Source organism: Thunnus albacares, chromosome 22 (genome assembly GCF_914725855.1).
Source record: "Thunnus albacares chromosome 22, fThuAlb1.1, whole genome shotgun sequence".
Classification (NCBI taxonomy): domain Eukaryota; kingdom Metazoa; phylum Chordata; class Actinopteri; order Scombriformes; family Scombridae; genus Thunnus; species Thunnus albacares.
The window spans coordinates 15,059,267-15,077,279 of NC_058127.1; the positions used below are offsets into that span (position 1 = coordinate 15,059,267).

At 37.2% G+C, this 18,013-nt stretch overlaps 1 protein-coding gene across 2 annotated transcripts; it reads right to left on the minus strand.

The window, feature by feature from the left end:
* Positions 1-123: 123 nt before the first annotated feature.
* Positions 124-17,897, minus strand: LOC122974008 (cell wall protein DAN4-like). 2 transcript variants are annotated; one of them, XM_044341840.1, is made up of 7 exons: positions 17,639-17,897; positions 2,832-2,896; positions 2,540-2,724; positions 1,796-2,073; positions 1,223-1,284; positions 980-1,128; positions 124-885 (listed from the first exon to the last, which is right to left on the minus strand). In XM_044341840.1, the coding sequence occupies exons 1-7, from the start codon at positions 17,786-17,788 to the stop codon at positions 797-799; spliced, it is 978 nt and encodes a 325-aa protein (XP_044197775.1). In that variant the 5' UTR covers positions 17,789-17,897; the 3' UTR covers positions 124-796. The 2 variants fall into 2 exon arrangements, with proteins under 2 accessions (XP_044197775.1, XP_044197774.1); XM_044341839.1 differs by lacking the exons at positions 124-885; positions 980-1,128; positions 1,223-1,284; ... (1 more) ...; positions 2,540-2,724; positions 2,832-2,896 and adding exons at positions 14,442-15,292; positions 15,387-15,535; positions 15,630-15,691; ... (1 more) ...; positions 17,145-17,329; positions 17,437-17,501.
* Positions 17,898-18,013: the final 116 nt, after the last annotated feature.

An 18,013-nucleotide genomic window follows, 5' to 3' on the forward strand; every position in this document is an offset into this window, starting at 1 on the left:
ATTCATCAAAACATTCAGTGACCCCAATAAACTTTCTCCACCGAGACAACAAAACATCACACAAGACAAATTCAATTCTTTAAAGGTTTTGTATTCTGATCATTGTAAAGTTTCTCACACAAATACAACCTAAAAGGGAGCTCCCAGTGTACAGCTATGCATGGTTGCATAAATACACTTTGTATAAATAAGAAAATTGACAGCAAATTGTTTTGACATATACATTACGTATACCATGAACTTTGATACTAGTCTATGCATTAGGTTAAGATTGCAGTATGCAGCCTGCTATGAGTAGCATGTGTTCCTTCATTTAATTTAAGACACGTTACTTTAAAACATGCTGTCTGTGCAGTATATGCTTTATTATGCTTTTTTATCAAGTAAAACCTACGTTTAGGTTTTACTTGATAAAATAGCAAATTAATATACAATATATAATAATAAAATAATATTTGGTTATACAAATGACAAAATAATCTATCTTGCTGTTAAAGAAGACTAACTTCACAATCCTGAGTCCACAAAAAGCAAATATACACATGTATAATAATATAAATAAATATAAATAAGTGACTGGATAATCATACAGAACATCATTCAGACTACATACATTTCATGTTGGGGGGGGGGTCATCCCATCTTTGTCTGGGATAATGTCTGGAACTTCTTTCCAAGCCATATGACAATTGCAATCCTCAGAAGTCTAATGGAACATTAGATGTAATGGGAACAATGTCCTTTTTCATACCAGTGGTTTTCTAATGAGATTTCACATGGCATGTCAGCAGAGACGTTATTGCTGACTTGACAGTAGCCATGACAGCAGTACCAGACAAGATGCAGTGATGAGACTGGTCTTGTGGCTTACTCCACTTGAAACTTCTGTAAATGTTGAGATAGGAAAGGAGACATTGTTTTAACAAAAAGTTCTGTAATATTTTATATTTCTGATAAAGTAGCTCTCAGTAGAGCTTACCTGCGCCATCCACAGAAATAGATGTGGTGTCAATGTTGAAGGCTGAGATGTTTGAAGCTGCATTGACCAAAACATTTGCAATCTGAGTGTTATTAGGAACAGATGTGGATGCAAACCCAAGGTCTATGTTGTTGATGATTGATCCATTACTGCAAAAGGAATTACAGAAATATATTGTTTTAGTCATATGAATTAATGGCCAATACTCTTTAAGATTCTATCAACAGAATAATATCAAATTACCTGAATGAAATCACTGTCAAGGAGCGGAATGAAGAGAATGTATTTTGGTAGAAAGGTTCAAGCTGCAGAAACACAAAAAACAAACTATAAGTACATATTTGCCACATTTTAATGGTTTGTGTTTCTTCACTTTTTCCACACTTTTTTCACTACATTAGTAATCTATGTCCTTTTTACTGTATATGGAGGGCTGATTCATATATTTTATCTTTGAAAACTCACCACCACAAATGAAATGCCATCTCATGAAAAAACAGGGTTTCCTCCCATTGTGAGACAAAAAACAATCTAGCGTCCCATTAAGAGGTATCTGCACTTACACTTAAATTTTAAATTAGAAATGTGTTTGTATTAGACTGAGCTATTTTGAAACATGTATATAATTAAAATTAAGTTGCAAGAGTTTTTCTGTAGTTTACCGTATATCCAAATTCCACAACACAATTATAATTTTTTAAATTTTAGATTTTAGGTGAAAATCATAAATAATGGTGTTTGGAAATGAAAGGTAAAGATTGCATACTGCAAAACACAGTTAGATATCTTGTAAAATGTAGAGAGAGAGATACTTACTTCTGATTTTATCATTGAGGCTCGACTTTGAAATGCTGCAGATGATGGATTCGACAAGTCACTTGTAAATGTCTCTCCAGCAGATCTGAAAGTCATCCTCCTTGTTGTGATTGCCTCAGCAGTTGTAGTAGTTGATGTGGTTGTAGGAGTCGTTACGGTTGTAGTTGTAATTGAGGTCATTTTAGTTGTAGCCTTGGTAGTTGTTGCAGCAGCAGCAGTGGTAATAGTGGTATTTAAAGTAGGGGGTGCAGTTGTTGAATTTGATGTATTATTTCTTTCTGTAAAAAATAAATATGAAACAATATGAAGAAATATGGTAAAAACAAATTATGGTAACCAGAGGACCTTGTTTTGACCAAACGTCACAATATCTGTTGTCTTGTGGACATGTGTCATAGATAACTTCATGGTAATTATGAGTATGTATGTTCTTTTTGGTTCAGGAAAGGAATCAATATTAACTTTGATAGCAACATCAGAAATTATATTAGAAGTGAAAATGGTCCTGTAAATCCCCAACCGTAACTGTTTTAGGACATCAAATTTGAGACTGTTATTTTCAGATTAAATTTGGGAATATACCGGAAATCATCTTTGGAGAATTCACAGAATAATCACTTTGTAACGTTAATTTAAACACACACACAGTGTGACAGATATGTTGATAAATGACAAATATCAACAGGTATATTTCCTTGCCCAAATGCCTAGTGGAGTGAAATGTACTGTTAACTGTTTACTTACGAATTATTTGGATGGAGTCGGCTTCAACAGTGAGGTTGAAGGTATTGTTGGGGTTAGACACTGATTCTACTAAGGTTTGTGCAACATCAGTAGCCTCTGGTATTTCTGCAGCTGAAGCAGTTTGATTGAACTCAATTCCCACTTCTGCTTCAGTGTTTTCCATTCGTGTTCTGGCTACAGCTGGTCTGCATCAAAAAAGCATATCTTTTAATCAAATTACATTAACATATATAACTTAGGCATATGTGTAATTATTCCATTATTTTCTGTCATAATTATAATTATATCTTACCTAAACTCTATGACAAAACTGCGGATGAAAATCACACCATATTTTGCACTGTAGATGACATCATACTGTGGGAAGGAAGCAGATAGAAAAATGTAAACACATTAAAAGTACAGTGTTCTCCAAATGATATTAAAAAACCCTGAAATTCATATAATATACTGAAAACTAATGAGTAATGTGACCATTTAAAAACTGTACTCACCACTGCTACCACTTTTGCGGCAAGAGTTTGAAATTGTACACTGCTGGAATTAGTGAGTTCCTCTACAAATGGTTCTACCAAGGTTGCCGCGAGAACTACAACTGGTGAGGGAGCTGCAGTAGTAGTAATGGAAGTAGTAGTAGTGGTCGTTGTAGTTGATCTTTCAGTTGTAATTGATCCTCCAGTTGTGGTTGAACTTCCAGTTGTTGTAGACCCACCAGCTGTTGTTGTTGATCCCTCAGTTGTAGTTGATCCTCCAGTTGTGGTAGATCCACCAGCTGTTGTTGTTGATCCCCCAGTTGTAGTTGAACTTCCAGTTGTGGTAGATTCACCAGCTGATGTTGTTGATCGCTCAGTTGGAGTTGAACTTCCAGTTGTTGTAGACCCTGTAGTTGTAGTTGTTGATCCCTCAGTTGTAGTTGAACTTCCAGTTGTGGTAGACCCACCAGCTGTTGTTGTGGATCTCTCAGTTGTAGTTGAACTTCCAGTTGTGGTAGACCCACCAGCTGTTGTTGATCCCTCAGTTGTAGTTGAACTTCCAGTTGTGGTAGACCCTGCAGTTGTAGTTGTCGATCCCTCAGTTGTAGTTAAACCTCCAGTTGTGGTAGACCCACCAGCTGTTGTGGATCTCTCAGTTGTAGTTGAACTTCCAGTTGTGGTAGACCCACCAGCTGTTGTTGATCTCTCAGTTGTTGTTGAACTTCCAGTTGTGGTAGACCCTGCAGTTGTAGTTGTTGATCCCTCAGTTGTAGTTGAACTTCCAGTTGCGGTAGACCCACCAGCTGTTGTTGTTGATCTCTCAGTTGTAGTTGAACTTCCAGTTGTGGTAGACCCACCAGCTGTTGTTGTGGATCTCTCAGTTGTAGTTGAACTTCCAGTTGTGGTAGACCCTGCAGTTGTAGTTGTTGATCCCTCAGTTGTAGTTGAACTTCCAGTTGTGGTAGACCCACCAGCTGCTGTTGTTGATCTCTCAGTTGTAGTTGAACTTCCAGTTGTGGTAGACTCACCAGCTGTTGTTGTTGATCCCTCAGTTGTTGTTGAACTTCCAGTTGTGGTAGACCCATCAGCTGTTGTTGTCGATCCCTCAGTTGTGGTTGAACTTTCAGTTGTGGTAGATTCACCAGCTGTTGTTGTTGATCCCTCAGTTGTAAGTGAACTTCCAGTTGTGGTAAACCCTGCAGCTGTAGTTGTTGATCCCTCGGTTGTACTTGAACTTCCAGTTGTGGTAGACCCTGCAGTTGTAGTTGTTGATCCCTCGGTTGTACTTGAACTTCCAGTTGTGGTAGACCCTGCAGTTGTAGTTGTTGATCCCTCGGTTGTAGTTGAACTTCTAGTTGTGGTAGACCCACCAGGTGGTGTTGTTGATCCCTCAGTTGTAGTTGAACGTCCAGTTGTGGTATATTCATCAGCTGTTGTTGTTGATCCCTCAGTTGTAGTTGAACTTCCAGTTGTGGTAGACCCACCAGGTGGTGTTGTTGATCCCTCAATTGTAGTTGAACTTTCAGTTGTTGTAAACTCACCAGCTGTTGTCATGGATCCCTCAGTTGTGGTTGAGCTTTCAGTTGTGGTAGACCCACCAGCTGTTGTGGTGGATCCCTCAGTTGTAGTTGAACTTTCAGCAGTGGTAGACCCACCAGCTGTTGTTGATCTCTCAGTTGTTGTTGAACTTCCAGTTGTGGTAGACCCACTAGCTGTTGTTGTTGATCTCTCAATTGTAGTTGAACTTACAGTTGTGGTAGACCCATCAGCTGTTGTTGTTGATCCCTCAGTTGTTGATGAACTTCCAGTTGTGGTAGACCCATCAGCTGTTGTTGTCGATCCCTCAGTTGTAGTTGAACTTCCAGTTGTGGTAGACCCACCAGCTGTTGTTGTCAATCTCTCAGTTGTAGTTGAACTTCCAGTTGTGGTAGACTCACCAGCTGCTGTTGTTGATTCCTCAGTTGTAGTTGAACTTCCAGTTGTGGTAGACTCACCAGCTGTTGTTGTTGATCCCCCAGCTGTGGTTGATGCATCAGTCGTAGATGATCCTCCAGTTGTAGTTGAACTTCCAGTTGTGGTAGACCCTGCAGTTGTAGTTGTTGATCCCTCGGTTGTAGTTGAACTTCCAGTTGTGGTAGACCCTGCAGTTGTAGTTGTTGATCCCTCGGTTGTAGTTGAACTTCCAGTTGTGATAGATTCACCAGCTGTTGTTGTCGATCCCTCAGTTGTGGTTGAACTTCCAGTTGTGGTAAACCCTGCAGTTGTTGTTGTTGATGTCTCAGTTGTAGTTGAACTTCCAGTTGTGGTAGACTCACCAGCTGTTGTTGTTGATTCCTCAGTTGTAGTTGAACGTCCAGTTGTGGTAGACTCACCAGCTGTTGTTGTTGATTCCTCAGTTGTAGTTGATCTTTCAGTTGTGGTAGACCCACCAGCTGTTGTTGTTGATCCCTCAGTTGTAGTTGAACTTCCAGTTGTGGTAGACCATGCAGTTGTAGTTGAACCCACAGCTGTAGTTGATGCATCAGTCGTAGATGATCCTCCAGTTGTAGTTGAACTTTCAGTTGTGGTAGACCCACCAGCTGTTGTTGTCAATCCCTCTATTGTAGTTGACCTTCCCGTTGTGGTAGACTCATCAGCTGTTGTCGATCTCTCAGTTGTAGTTGAACTTGCAGTTGTGGTAAACCCTGCAGTTGTAGTTGTTGATCCCTCAGTTGTAGTTGAACTTCCAGTTGTGGTAGACTCACCAGCTGTTGTTGTTGATCCCTCAGTTGTGGTTGATGCATCAGTCGTAGATGATCCTCCAGTTGTAGTTGAACTTTCAGTTGTGGTAGACCCACCAGCTGTTGTTGTCAATCCCTCTATTGTAGTTGAACTTCCCGTTGTGGTAGACTCATCAGCTGTTGTTGATCCCTCAGTTGTAGTTGAACTTCCAGTTGTGATAGACCCACTAGCTGTTGTTGTCGATCTCTCAGTTGTAGTTGAACTTGCAGTTGTGGTAAACCCTGCAGTTGTAGTTGTTGATCCCTCAGTTGTAGTTGAACTTCCAGTTGTGGTAGACTCACCAGCTGTTGTTGATTCCTCAGTTGTAGCTGAACTTCCAGTTGTGGTAGACTCACCAGCTGTTGTTGTTGATCCCTCAGTTGTAGTTGAACTTCCAGTTGTGGTAGACCATGCAGTTGTAGTTGAACCCCCAGCTGTAGTTGATGCATCAGTCGTAGATGTTCCCCCAGTTGTAGTTGAACTTTCAGTTGTGGTCGACCCAGCATTTGTTGTTGTCAATCCCTCTATTGTAGTTGAACTTCCCATTGTGGTAGACTCACCAGCTGTTGTTGATCCCTCAGTTGTAGTTGAACTTCCAGTTGTGGTAAACCCTGCGGCTGTAGTTGTTGATCCCTCGGTTGTAGTTGAAGTTTCTGTTGTGGTAGACCCATCAGCCATCGTTGTCGATCCCTCAGTTGTAGTTGAACCCCCAGTTGTTGTGACTCCAGTGATTGTTGTTGTTGGTTCAACAGTTGTGGTCATTTGTGCCGCAACTGGTGTCATAGAAAGCTGATTGGCCACTAATGGCAAAGAATAGAATCTGTTGTTACACACAATTTATTTTTTTCAGAGCATAAAGGAAATCTTCAGTTTTTATTACAGTAATCACTAACTTACGTGTAAGCATCAGCAAAGTTGATAAGATTGGTCCAACGCCCATTGTGTCTGCTCTGCAACCTGCAAAATTTGACAGCAAAGTGACTCACTCACAAAAGCAGTACATAAACACCTAACATTTTGATAAAATGAATGTTTAATCTATAATGATAATTAAAAGTGTCTGGAAGAATTTTTTCTTTCAAAGAATCTATAAATGAAACTCGAATATTTTGTAAATGCATGCAGCAAAAGTGTTTTTAATGGATGATTCAATCAGTATAGGTCCTCTTGCCTATTTCATTCAGAGTTCAGTTTCTGAGGTCAGTTTCTGCTCTTCAAGCACAGAATGTAACAATGATTCTGTTTTAATACCCCATGTTTCTCATTGATTTCCATGTGATCTCACAAAGATTAATCAAACAAACTGGAAGTCCCTCTTTACAGCGTATCTGTCCTGCACTTCAAAATAAATGTATTAAGTTTATTTTAACAGTTAATTCATTAAGAAATTTATTGTGTCAGAACAGCAAAAGTGTGGTGTTTGCTTTAAATTGCTTAAATACGGTCACATAGATAGTGCCATACCTAACTCCCCTGCTAGATTTTGTTTTTTTCACTGAGGCGAGCCGAGAGTAGAATGTTCTTACTACTAATTAATGTTAATTGCTGGAACTCTTCTGTAGCCTTTACCATTTCAGCCTAATTAATAATAAACCTTACACAGCCTGAATATTTTAACTTATTATATTTTTTATTTTGCCATAGCAGTAATGCACAGAGGTAACCACCATAGTTAATGATTACTCCATTCCATTCATGTGTGCCAGTAAGCCATAGTGAGACACCATGCACAATACCAGAGCCCTGAAAGTGGAAAAACTAGAACTGAGATGACAGTTGTTTTAATGTTGGCAATTCAAAAAGTCAGCCATAAAACAGTTCTGTAGCATACAGCTACATCTACAGTTACTGTAAAATCTTTGAATGATTGTAGAGTTTGTGATATTAAACTCGTATATCTAAGACAAGACAGATATTAGTGATATCATACGGAAATTAACCATGGTATTTACTTTGGGCTGAGTCTAGGCAGAAAGAACATTTGCAGAGAACAGTTATATTTTAAGGGATTTTCTTAGATATTCATCTTTTTTCTTTTAGTACAGCCAAAAGGCCTTATGAGGGACACTATGATGTAGCGTGATTAACGATTAAATTAATACAAATTCATGTAAATCTTTGCTTTTGTTTTAAATCTTTATATTGTTTTGACATTAGAAATTCATTTCTTTCTTTGACAAATTACAGTTTTGTCATAATAATGAAGGATAAGAGTTAAAACATTAAGCAATTACGACCACTGTAGTGTGCATAACATTTTACAGCTTCTATTTCACACAGCTAATAATAATAATATTAGTTAATTATTGGTTCATAGTTTTATAAATGCAATGCAAATGCAATTTGTGGGTTATTACCCCTAATTTTCATACAGACAAACTCAAAACAAGGACACCCTCTGTCTGTCTGTTTTATTTATCTAACTGCTCAGTCAATCAGGTATTCAGTCAAATAAAGGTATTGACATAAGGTGCTCATAGTGGTACACAAATCTCAACTAAAATGCTTTGATATAAATATTCTATTTGCTAAATACACATACGCATGCAAAAGTAATGATTTCATGTCATTTCAAGTGCCACGTTACATTTGAAAGATTTTCTACAGATGTGTAGAAATGACAAAATGTTAAAAATTAAATCACGATTAAGGAAATCACGTAAAATTTTAATGCAGCCAAAGTTCGAGGGATTTCTCTGAATACAGTTTTCACTAAACTTATTTAAAATGGCGATTAAATAAAAGTTAAATTAATATCAGCACATTAAATTAATATCAGCAAAAGTGCTGTAACACAGTTACAGCACTTTTTGTAGTTTTAGTTCCTTAACCACACTTATTCTCAATAAACCTGGTTTTGTTTTTCTAAGAGTTAATATTTGATTTCATATTTTTGGATATAAACACTGGAGATGAATGTCATCAAAACTACATTTCCTCTTACACAATTTTGTTAACCTTGACACTGATGTGACACACTAGGGCAGGATAAAACAAGTAAAAAAGAATAGTATAGTATATACTAAGAATAGTAATACAGAATAGTAGAGCCATTTGGTGTTCATTGAACTATGATGCAGCCTTTAACACCTGCTTCAAGCTAAGTAATCTCAGTGTGGAAAATATTTTACATTGCAATTTAGTGAAAGGTTAAAGTTTGTTTTATTTGGCTGAAATATGCATCCGTTTGGTCAAGTATTTTAAAATACAAAGCTAACACATTTATCTTAATGACATAGCTTTATTACAGTTATTTACCTATGCACCTAATGAGGAGACTTCCATTAAACACTCAATCAGTTCAACTGTTAAATGCTACCAACGACAGGAGTGCAACCAGTGGACCTTAACCCCTCACTTTGAAGAGGGGCAAGCAAGAAGAGGTTTCTCCAATAATCAATATGGTATTGCATTGATATTCTTTTATTATAGCTCTAGGATGGATGAAAGCAAAATAAGATAAGGAGCAAAATTAACAGCTGAATGTAATTTTATGAAGCAAGATTTCACAAGAAATTGCCAAAATAATACATAACGTGCAATCAAATATACATTATAGTGAGGCATAATTTACAATTCAATAAAAATATAAACACAAAAATGTACTTACCCCAAGCAACAGTCAAAAAAATGTATAAATATGAATAAATAATATTAGGTCCTTATTTACTACCCTGGTGCTTCTCTGGTCTTCTGTTGCCGCATTTGTTGATGTCTTGTATATATATCGCTGTAAACTAAAGGGAGGTGACGTTACAGGTGGGTCATGAATTTTGTTGAAATGTTTTTACACATCAATGAAAAAAAAGAAAAAAAAAAGTGATTCACTCCCTAGACAATTGTGAGCACTATTGTTGATGCATTCCACTATTGTGAACAAACTGGGTGTGTATTATGTATTCTCTTACATAGATTGAGCCGGTTGATATTGCCAAAATAATATATTTTTGATTAATTACCACTGTATAATATAAGTAATGTGATTATACTGGGGAGATGACTACCATCAAAAAGTATGAATTTTGGGAATTTCCACAAATTATTAGTAGAAGTTGTAGTTTCTTGTCACTCTTGCTAACATTGTGGCTTACACAACTAAACTAAAAAGAGTGGCTATTGCATCACTTGCATAAAGAGCGTGATAGTACAGTAATACAAAGGCAAGGAAACGTCATGTTTTTTTGTTTGTTTGTTTGTTGTTCAAACAATTCAAATTTAGCATTGATCCAACCTCTGTTCAGATTAACATTCACAGATAGTGAAATTCCTTTCTGGTAGGTGAGAATACATCAAGACACACACACATCAACAAAACATTGTGAAAGATCTAACAAAGCCAATACCTTAACACGTCTAGAACAACAAGATCGTACTGAAAAGCACACCACGTCATATATTCATGAGTCAGTTGTAAGGCATTCATTACCAGACAGCCAGAAAGGTGACCACAGCACAACTCTGAGTACTACAGGCATTAAAAAATTGTAATACATTATTTATAATATATTATTGTCATTATAGTTTTAATATATCATTGTATATTGTATTGTTATTGTATATTGTTGATGAAAGCTGAAATACATGGAAAGCTTAAAGCTGAAAGAAATTGTTGAAGCAAATTATATACTGCCAAAGCTGGAAGTAGAAATAAAATGCCCTAACCTCTTATCATCCACTCATTTTTTGGTAATCTTCACCTATTTGGCATACCCAAATGGAAAAAGCTTATGACAGATAACTGTAAGGCCAAAATGCATGTATTAGGCTTCATTTGATAAGTAACAACTTCTAGTTTCTGGAAATGTGCTTGTTTATCATGTGGCTATAACACAAATTACATCAGTTCAAATATGGCTCAAAAAAGTGTTTTTTGTCCTTGTCTATAATGAGTCATATTTGAATAACAATACACTCTTTATACCAGAACTATGCAAATCACCACATACCTTGTCCATCTTGTCAACCACACCTGTATAAAATTCCAGACCTCTAGGCCTAACCTTAGGGGCACAAGTTTTTAGTTTGTGGTGTCACTGGTGTCCCTGAACCTCTCCAAAATTTCTCCAAGTGGCCAAATTGTGCCTATTGCTTTACTACTGTGTGATGCTAAGCTGCTTACAACTGGTTTAAGCAGGTTGCCAGCAACCCAGTGGATGTTAAGAGGTTGAAACTTTGAGAAAAGAAATTCTTTGTATTAATATCAGACAGATGAGTTGCATCTTGTAATAGCTCAAGGTTTGAATTTCTTAACAGTTAAAACAGAAAGATATAGGTGTATGAAATAAATGACTTTTAAAACCTTGAAGTTTTGAATAACAGACCAGCAATACATCATCCAATGCACATTTTTCTGTATATAACACCTGTGGAACAGAATGTGTAGGTCAGAGTTTCTAGCTTACTGACATTTTAAAAACCGAGTGACTAATCAAGAAAAAAACGACAGCTCTATCGATAATGAAAATAAATGTTAGTTGCAGCCCTAGTTTTGTTCCTGCTACAATTTGTTTGAGCAGTGACTGTTTGTAACACTTGGCAACTAGAATATGAAGTGGATAGCATGGCACAAAGGTTATGTTCATTTATTGTTCAGATCTGTTTTTGTCACATTACTTTTTAAATGTGGCCGATATCAGATTCCAGTGTAAACTGGTCATGATCCTGAACTGACCTGCATGCGCAAAAGCAGCAAGCTGTCATGCGGAAGTAAACATGGAGGCCACTGAAGTCAACGTTTACAATTTCATTTATAGGTTGATGTTGAGTGGAAGCCAGCAAATTTGTGATAATGAGGGTAAGGATTAGGAGAAAGAGAGACAAATTTTTCCTCATGGCTTTTTGTGCTGCAATGGCTGCTACCTCTGTACAGAGTAGGGATGTCAGTGATTAACCTTTAATCGTTTAACTGCAGGGAATATTTTGAGCTGTTACGCATGTCAGTCTATAGTATTGGAATTGGCCAAGAAAATTGCAATTGGTACAAAATAACATTTCGCTGCATATGAAAGTGAAACTACAGTGTATGAATGTGAAAAATTCTTTGGGCACACCGGTGACTGACTGAGTTCTAACACTCAGCCAAAGATTGTTTGTGAAGTAGCTCCACTCTGAAACACCACTGTACAATCAGAGTGGACTGAGTGTTTCTGCAGTTCCAAAAAGGTGTTCAGTATTTGGAAGTAGCTTGTGAAAAATAAGGTATGTCAGATTTAGTATCTACAGATGTTATTTCAATGTTTCAGATACATATTTATTCAATATTTAGGTAAATATAAGTATCAGACTGGACTCAATATCAGCAAATGTGACCACCTCCGAATGTGGTCTGAGGGATCGGATCTCAGTGCGTCCTCAATGCGTCTTGAGTGCCTTCAGACTTATACTTAAAGCTGTCCAATTGTGATCGGATCACCTGAGACGCATGTTAATGCCAGATGTAAACAGGGCTTCAGACCTGAGCTGTCTCAGGTGGGAGTGCAGAAGCTGGGTGCCCTAATGTAAATTTTTCTCTGGAACCTGAAGACTGATCAATGCTAGCCATAGTGGCCTCAGGGCTGTCCTTTCCCAGGAAACAGAGGATGCTTAACGATGATCTCTTACAAAAGGAGAAATTGGTCAGTTTTTGGCAAACAGCCTGGTGCAGCTAAACAGGTCTTACCAGCCAGCAGGTGAAGGACTCCTATGCCAAGTGTAGGTGCAAGACTTCGGCAGAGGCAGGCACAGAACCCAGTCAGGCCTGCCACAGGTCTATACATACATACACACATAGACACAGGGAGCAGGAACAAGTCAGGGGGCATCACAGTAACTGACCTTCTTGTGCATGACAAAAGACGGCACCCTGATTGGGGGCAATGTATTATTTAAAATGACATATTGGTCATAATTAATGCACTATGTTTAGAAGAGGCTGAATTTTTTGCAGCTTTATGGGACTGGCATCATTCAAAAAGGATTAAATTGGTTGTGATTGAACTTACAGGTGCACAGCATGTCTTCTCCACTGTTGTGGTTTCCTGGTTCTTTATACTTAGGAATGAACTACTGAGGTAGAGTGAAGCTTCGACACTCCAGCAACATCTTAGCATCTGAAAGAAGTTTGTTTTTTTTAGTATTTATTTAATCAGGCACTCTAATTGAGATTAAGATCTCTTTTACAAGAGAGACCTGAGAACAAGAAACATACAGAAGACAAGAACACAATCAGCAGACAGAAATAACACGACTACAAAATAAACAAGGAATTAATAAAAAACAGTCACAAGAATCATAAAAAACATCAGATAATGATGCTTTAAAATTTCCAAGAGGTATGAAAGACTCAAGTTTGAGGGCAGTTTGCAGTTCATGCCATTTAAAAGGTGCATAGAACCTGAAACCAGTTCTGCCAACATTAGTGCAAACATGAGGGATATCTATGGTTCAGTAGTTACTGGATCGTGTGTTGTAGTTACTAGATTTAAATGAGTGAAGAGATGTGAGATAGTTTGGAAGTTTCAAATGCTCAAACTTCAAAGCTTCATGTATTTATAGATGAATAAAAATAGATGTTTTTTTTCTTTCTGACTGTAAGGAAGTCCATCCAGCCATGTGATCAGAGAACAATGATTATTTGTCCTTTGTGATAAGCGTGATATTTTTTATCTCGGTTGTGAAATAAGAAAACTTCTGCAGTGTTTTGATGTCTGTTAATACCATTAAAAAACTGAATACAGTTTGGTATAATATAACATTACCCTCAAATGTCATTATATTAAGTGTACCGTTTAAGCCTCATCTGCTAACCAAATTGATGAACTGATGATGAATTGAATTTTGAGACAGATCAGGATCTGGGTGGCTTGTCACCTCCACCAAACTATTTCCAGTGAGAAATATGTGAAAACACAATTTAACCAATACCTTCATAACAGCTGTACATGATAGATTTTAGATAGCTGGGTATTTATTTATCAGAAAATTGATCAATTTCATAGAAGAATGGTGTTCATCCCTCCAGAAGAGTTCCAGAAACTTGTAGAATCAATGCCAAGGCTGAGGAACACCATTCCTCCAGAATCATTTAGTGTTTTAATGATGGTGGTGGAGAGCACTGTCTAACACATCAGTTCAAAATCTCCCATAGGTGTTTAATTGGGTTGAGATCTGGTCACTGCAAAGGCCATAGCATGTGATTCACATCATTTTCATACTCATCAAACCATTCAGTGACCTCTCATGCCCTGTGAATTGGGGCAGTGTCATCCTGGAAGAGACCACTCCCATCAGGACAGAAATGTTTCATCGTAAGTAAAGGTGATCACTCAGAACAACTTTGTGTTGATTTGCAGTGACCATTCCGTCTAATGGGACAAGTAGACCCAAACCATGCCAGTATAATGCCCCCCACAGCATAACAGAGCCACCAGATCCCCTCACTTTAGGGGTCAAGCATTCAGATCTGTACCAGTTTTTCCATTAATTTGTCACCCGTCTGTAGGACTTAGCTTTTAAACTAGTTTACAAGCATAGGGGTGATTTTGTGAAAGTCATCCGCAGCTTTATTTTCTTCTTAAATCACACAGCAGGGTATGACTGTCTGTAAACATCCCTGGTGTCATCATAAAATTCCTGACTTCAAACACTCCCCAATCAACCTTCTCAATCAACAAAACATCACACGAGACAGATTAAATTATTTAAAGGTTTTGTATTCTGATCATTGTAAAGATTCTTACAGAAATCATACAAACTAACAGGGAGCTCCCAGAGTACAGCTGTGCATGGTTACATAAATACATTTTGTATGAATAAGAAAATTGATAGTACATTCTCTTGACATATATATTATGTATGAACTTTGATACTAGTCTATGCATTAGGTTAAAACTGCAGTGTGCAGCCCGCTATGAGTAGCATGTGTTCCTTCATTTAATTTAAGACACTTGTTCACTTTAAAACATGTTGTCTGTGCAGTGTATGCTTTATTATGCTTTTTCATTAAGTAAAACCAATGTTTAGGTTTTACTTGATGACATAGAAAATTTATTTACATGTATTTGGAGACAACAGAAAGGTTCACATTACAGCATTTTGAATAATGTTTGGTTATACAAATCACAAAATAATCTATCTTGCTGTTAAAGAAGACTAACTTCACAATCCTGAGTAGCTCCACAAAAAGCAAATATACACATGTATAATAATATAAATACATATAAATAAGTGACTGGATAATCATACAGGACATCATTCAGACTTCATACATTTCATGTTGGGGGAGAGGTCATCCCAACTTTTAATTTAATATCTGCAACTTTTTTACAAGCCATATAACAATTGAGATCATCAGAAATCTAATGGAACATCAGATGTAATGGGAACAATGTTCTTTCTCATACCAGTGGTTTTCTAAATGATATTTCACATGGACATGGACGTCAGCAGAGACATTATTGCTGACTTGACAGTAGCCATGACAGCAGCACCAGGCAAGATGCAGTGATGAGACTGGTTGTGTGACTTACTCCACTTGAAACTTCTGTAAATGTTGAGATAGGAAAGGAGACATTGTTTTAACAAAAAGTTCTGTATTATTTTATATTTTTGATTAAGTAGCTCTCAGTAGTGCTTACGTGTGCCATCCACAGAAATAGATGTGGTGTCAATGTTGAAGGCTGAGATGTTTGAGGCCGCACTGACCAAAACATCTGCAATCTGAGTGTTATTAGGAACAGATGTGGATGCAAACCCAAGGTCTAAGGTGTTGATGATCGATCCAGCACTGCAAAAGGAATTACAGAAATATATTGTTTTAGTCATATGAATTAATGGCCAATACTCTTTAAGATTCTATCAACAGAATAATATCAAATTACCTGAATGAAATCACTGTCAAGGAGCGGAATGAAGAGAATGTATTTTGGTAGAAAGGTTCAAGCTGCAGAAATACAAGCAAAAAAACTGTAAGTACATATATATTTGCCAAATTTCAATGTTTTGTGTTTCTTCACTTGTACCTTTTATTATGGTATGTCATTTGCATTATGTATATGGAGGGCTGATTCACATTATATTTTATCTTTGAAAACTCACCACTAGGAATGAAATGTCATCTCATAAAAAACAGGGTGTCCTCCCATTGTGAGACATTTTAAATTAGAAATATGTTTATACTAGACTGAGCTATTTTGAAACATGTATATGATTAAAATATGTTGAGTTTTTGTGTGTTTACTGTATAGCCAAATTCCACAACGCAAGAATTTTCTTTGGACAGATTAAGGGTATTTTGCATTTTTTAAATATTAGATTTTAGGTGAAAATCATAAATGAATGTGTTTGCAAATGAAAAGAAAAGATTGCATATTGCAAAACACTGTTCGATATCTTGTAAAATGTAGAGAGACTTACTTCTGATTTTATCAGTGAGGATCGATTTTGAAATGCTGCCGATGATGGATTCAACAAGTCACTTGTAAATGTCTCGTCAGAGCTGAAAGTCATCCGCCTTTCTGTGATTGCTTCAGCAGTTGTAGTAGTTGTAGGTACAGATGTGGTGGTTGTAGGAGTCGTTGCAGTTGTAGTTGTAATTGAGGTTGTTGTAGTTGCAGTCTTGGTAGTTGTTGCTGTGGTAGTAGTAGTAGTAGCTGCAGTAGCGGTGGTTGTTGCAGCAGCAGTAGTAGTAGTACCAGCTGCAGTAGCAGTAGTATTAGCTGCAGTAGCAGCAGTTGTTGCAGCAGCAGTAGTAGCAGTATTAGCTGCAGTAGCAGTAGTTGTTATTGCAGCAGCAGTAGCAGTAGTATTAGCTGCAGTAGCAGTAGTTGTGGTATTTAAAGTGGGGACTGCAGTTGTTGAAGTATTTCTTTCTGTAAAAAATAAATATGAAACAATATGAAAAAATATGGAAAAAAAAGAAATTATGGTAACCAGAGGACCTTGTTTTGAACAAACATATCACAATATCTTTTGTCTTGTGGATGTTTGTTATAGTTAACTTCATGGTAATTATGAATGTGTTGATTCTGCCATTTAAAAAAAAATGGATCAGGAAAGGAATCAGTAATAACTATTATACCAACATTGGAAATGATATTAGAAGTGAAGACACTCCTGTAAATTCCCATCCCTAACTGTTTTAGGACATCAAACTTGGGACCGTTAACTTCACACTGAATTTTAAAGTATACCGAAATCATCCTTGGAGAATTAACAGAGTAATTGCTTTATATTGTTAATTTAAACATTTAATTGTACTTAATTCAAACCCATTAAACACATTTAAACACTCATGACACACACAGTGTGACAGATATGTTGATAAATGATATCAACAGGTATATTTCTTTGCCCTAATGCCTAGTGGAGTAAAATGAGGTGAACTGTTTACTTACGAACTATTTGGATGGAGTTGGCTTCAACAGTGAGGTTGAAGGTATTGTTGGGGTTAGACACTGATTCTACTAAGGTTTGTGCAACATCAGTAGCATCTGGTATTTCTGCAGCTGAAGCATTTTGATTGAACTCAATCCCCACTTCTGCTTCAGTGTTTTCCATTCGTGTTCTGGCTACAGCTGGTCTGCATCAAAAAAGCATATCTGTTAATCAAATAACATTAACATACATAACTTAGGCATATGTGTAATTATTCCATTATTTTCTGTCATTATTATCATTATATCTTACGTAAACGCTATGACGAAACTGCGGAGGAAAATCGCACCATATTCTGCACTGTAGATTAAATCATACTGTGGGAAGGAAGCAGATAGAAAAATGTAAACACATTAAAAGTACAGTGTTCTCCAAATGATATTAAAAAATCCTGAAACTCATATAATACACTGAAAACTAATGAGTAATGTGACCATTTAAAAACTGTACTCACCACTGCTACAACTTTTGCGGCAAGAGTTTGAAATTCTGGACTGCTGGAATTAGTGAGTTCCTCTACAAATGGTTCTACCACGGTTGCCGTGAGAACGACAACTGGTGGGGGAGCTGCAGTAGTAGTAGTAGAAGTAGTAGTAGTAGTCATTGTATTTGATCCTTCAGTTGTAATTAATCCTCCAGTCGTAGTTGAACTTCCAGTTGTTGTAGAACCACCAGCTGTTGTTGTTGATCCCTCAGTTGTAGTTGATCCTCCAGTTGTGGTAGACCCACCAGCTGTTGTTGTTGATCCCCCGGTTGTAGTAGACCCACCAGCTGTTGTTGTTGGTCCCTCAGTTGTAGTTGAACTTCCAGTTGTGGTAGACCCACCAGC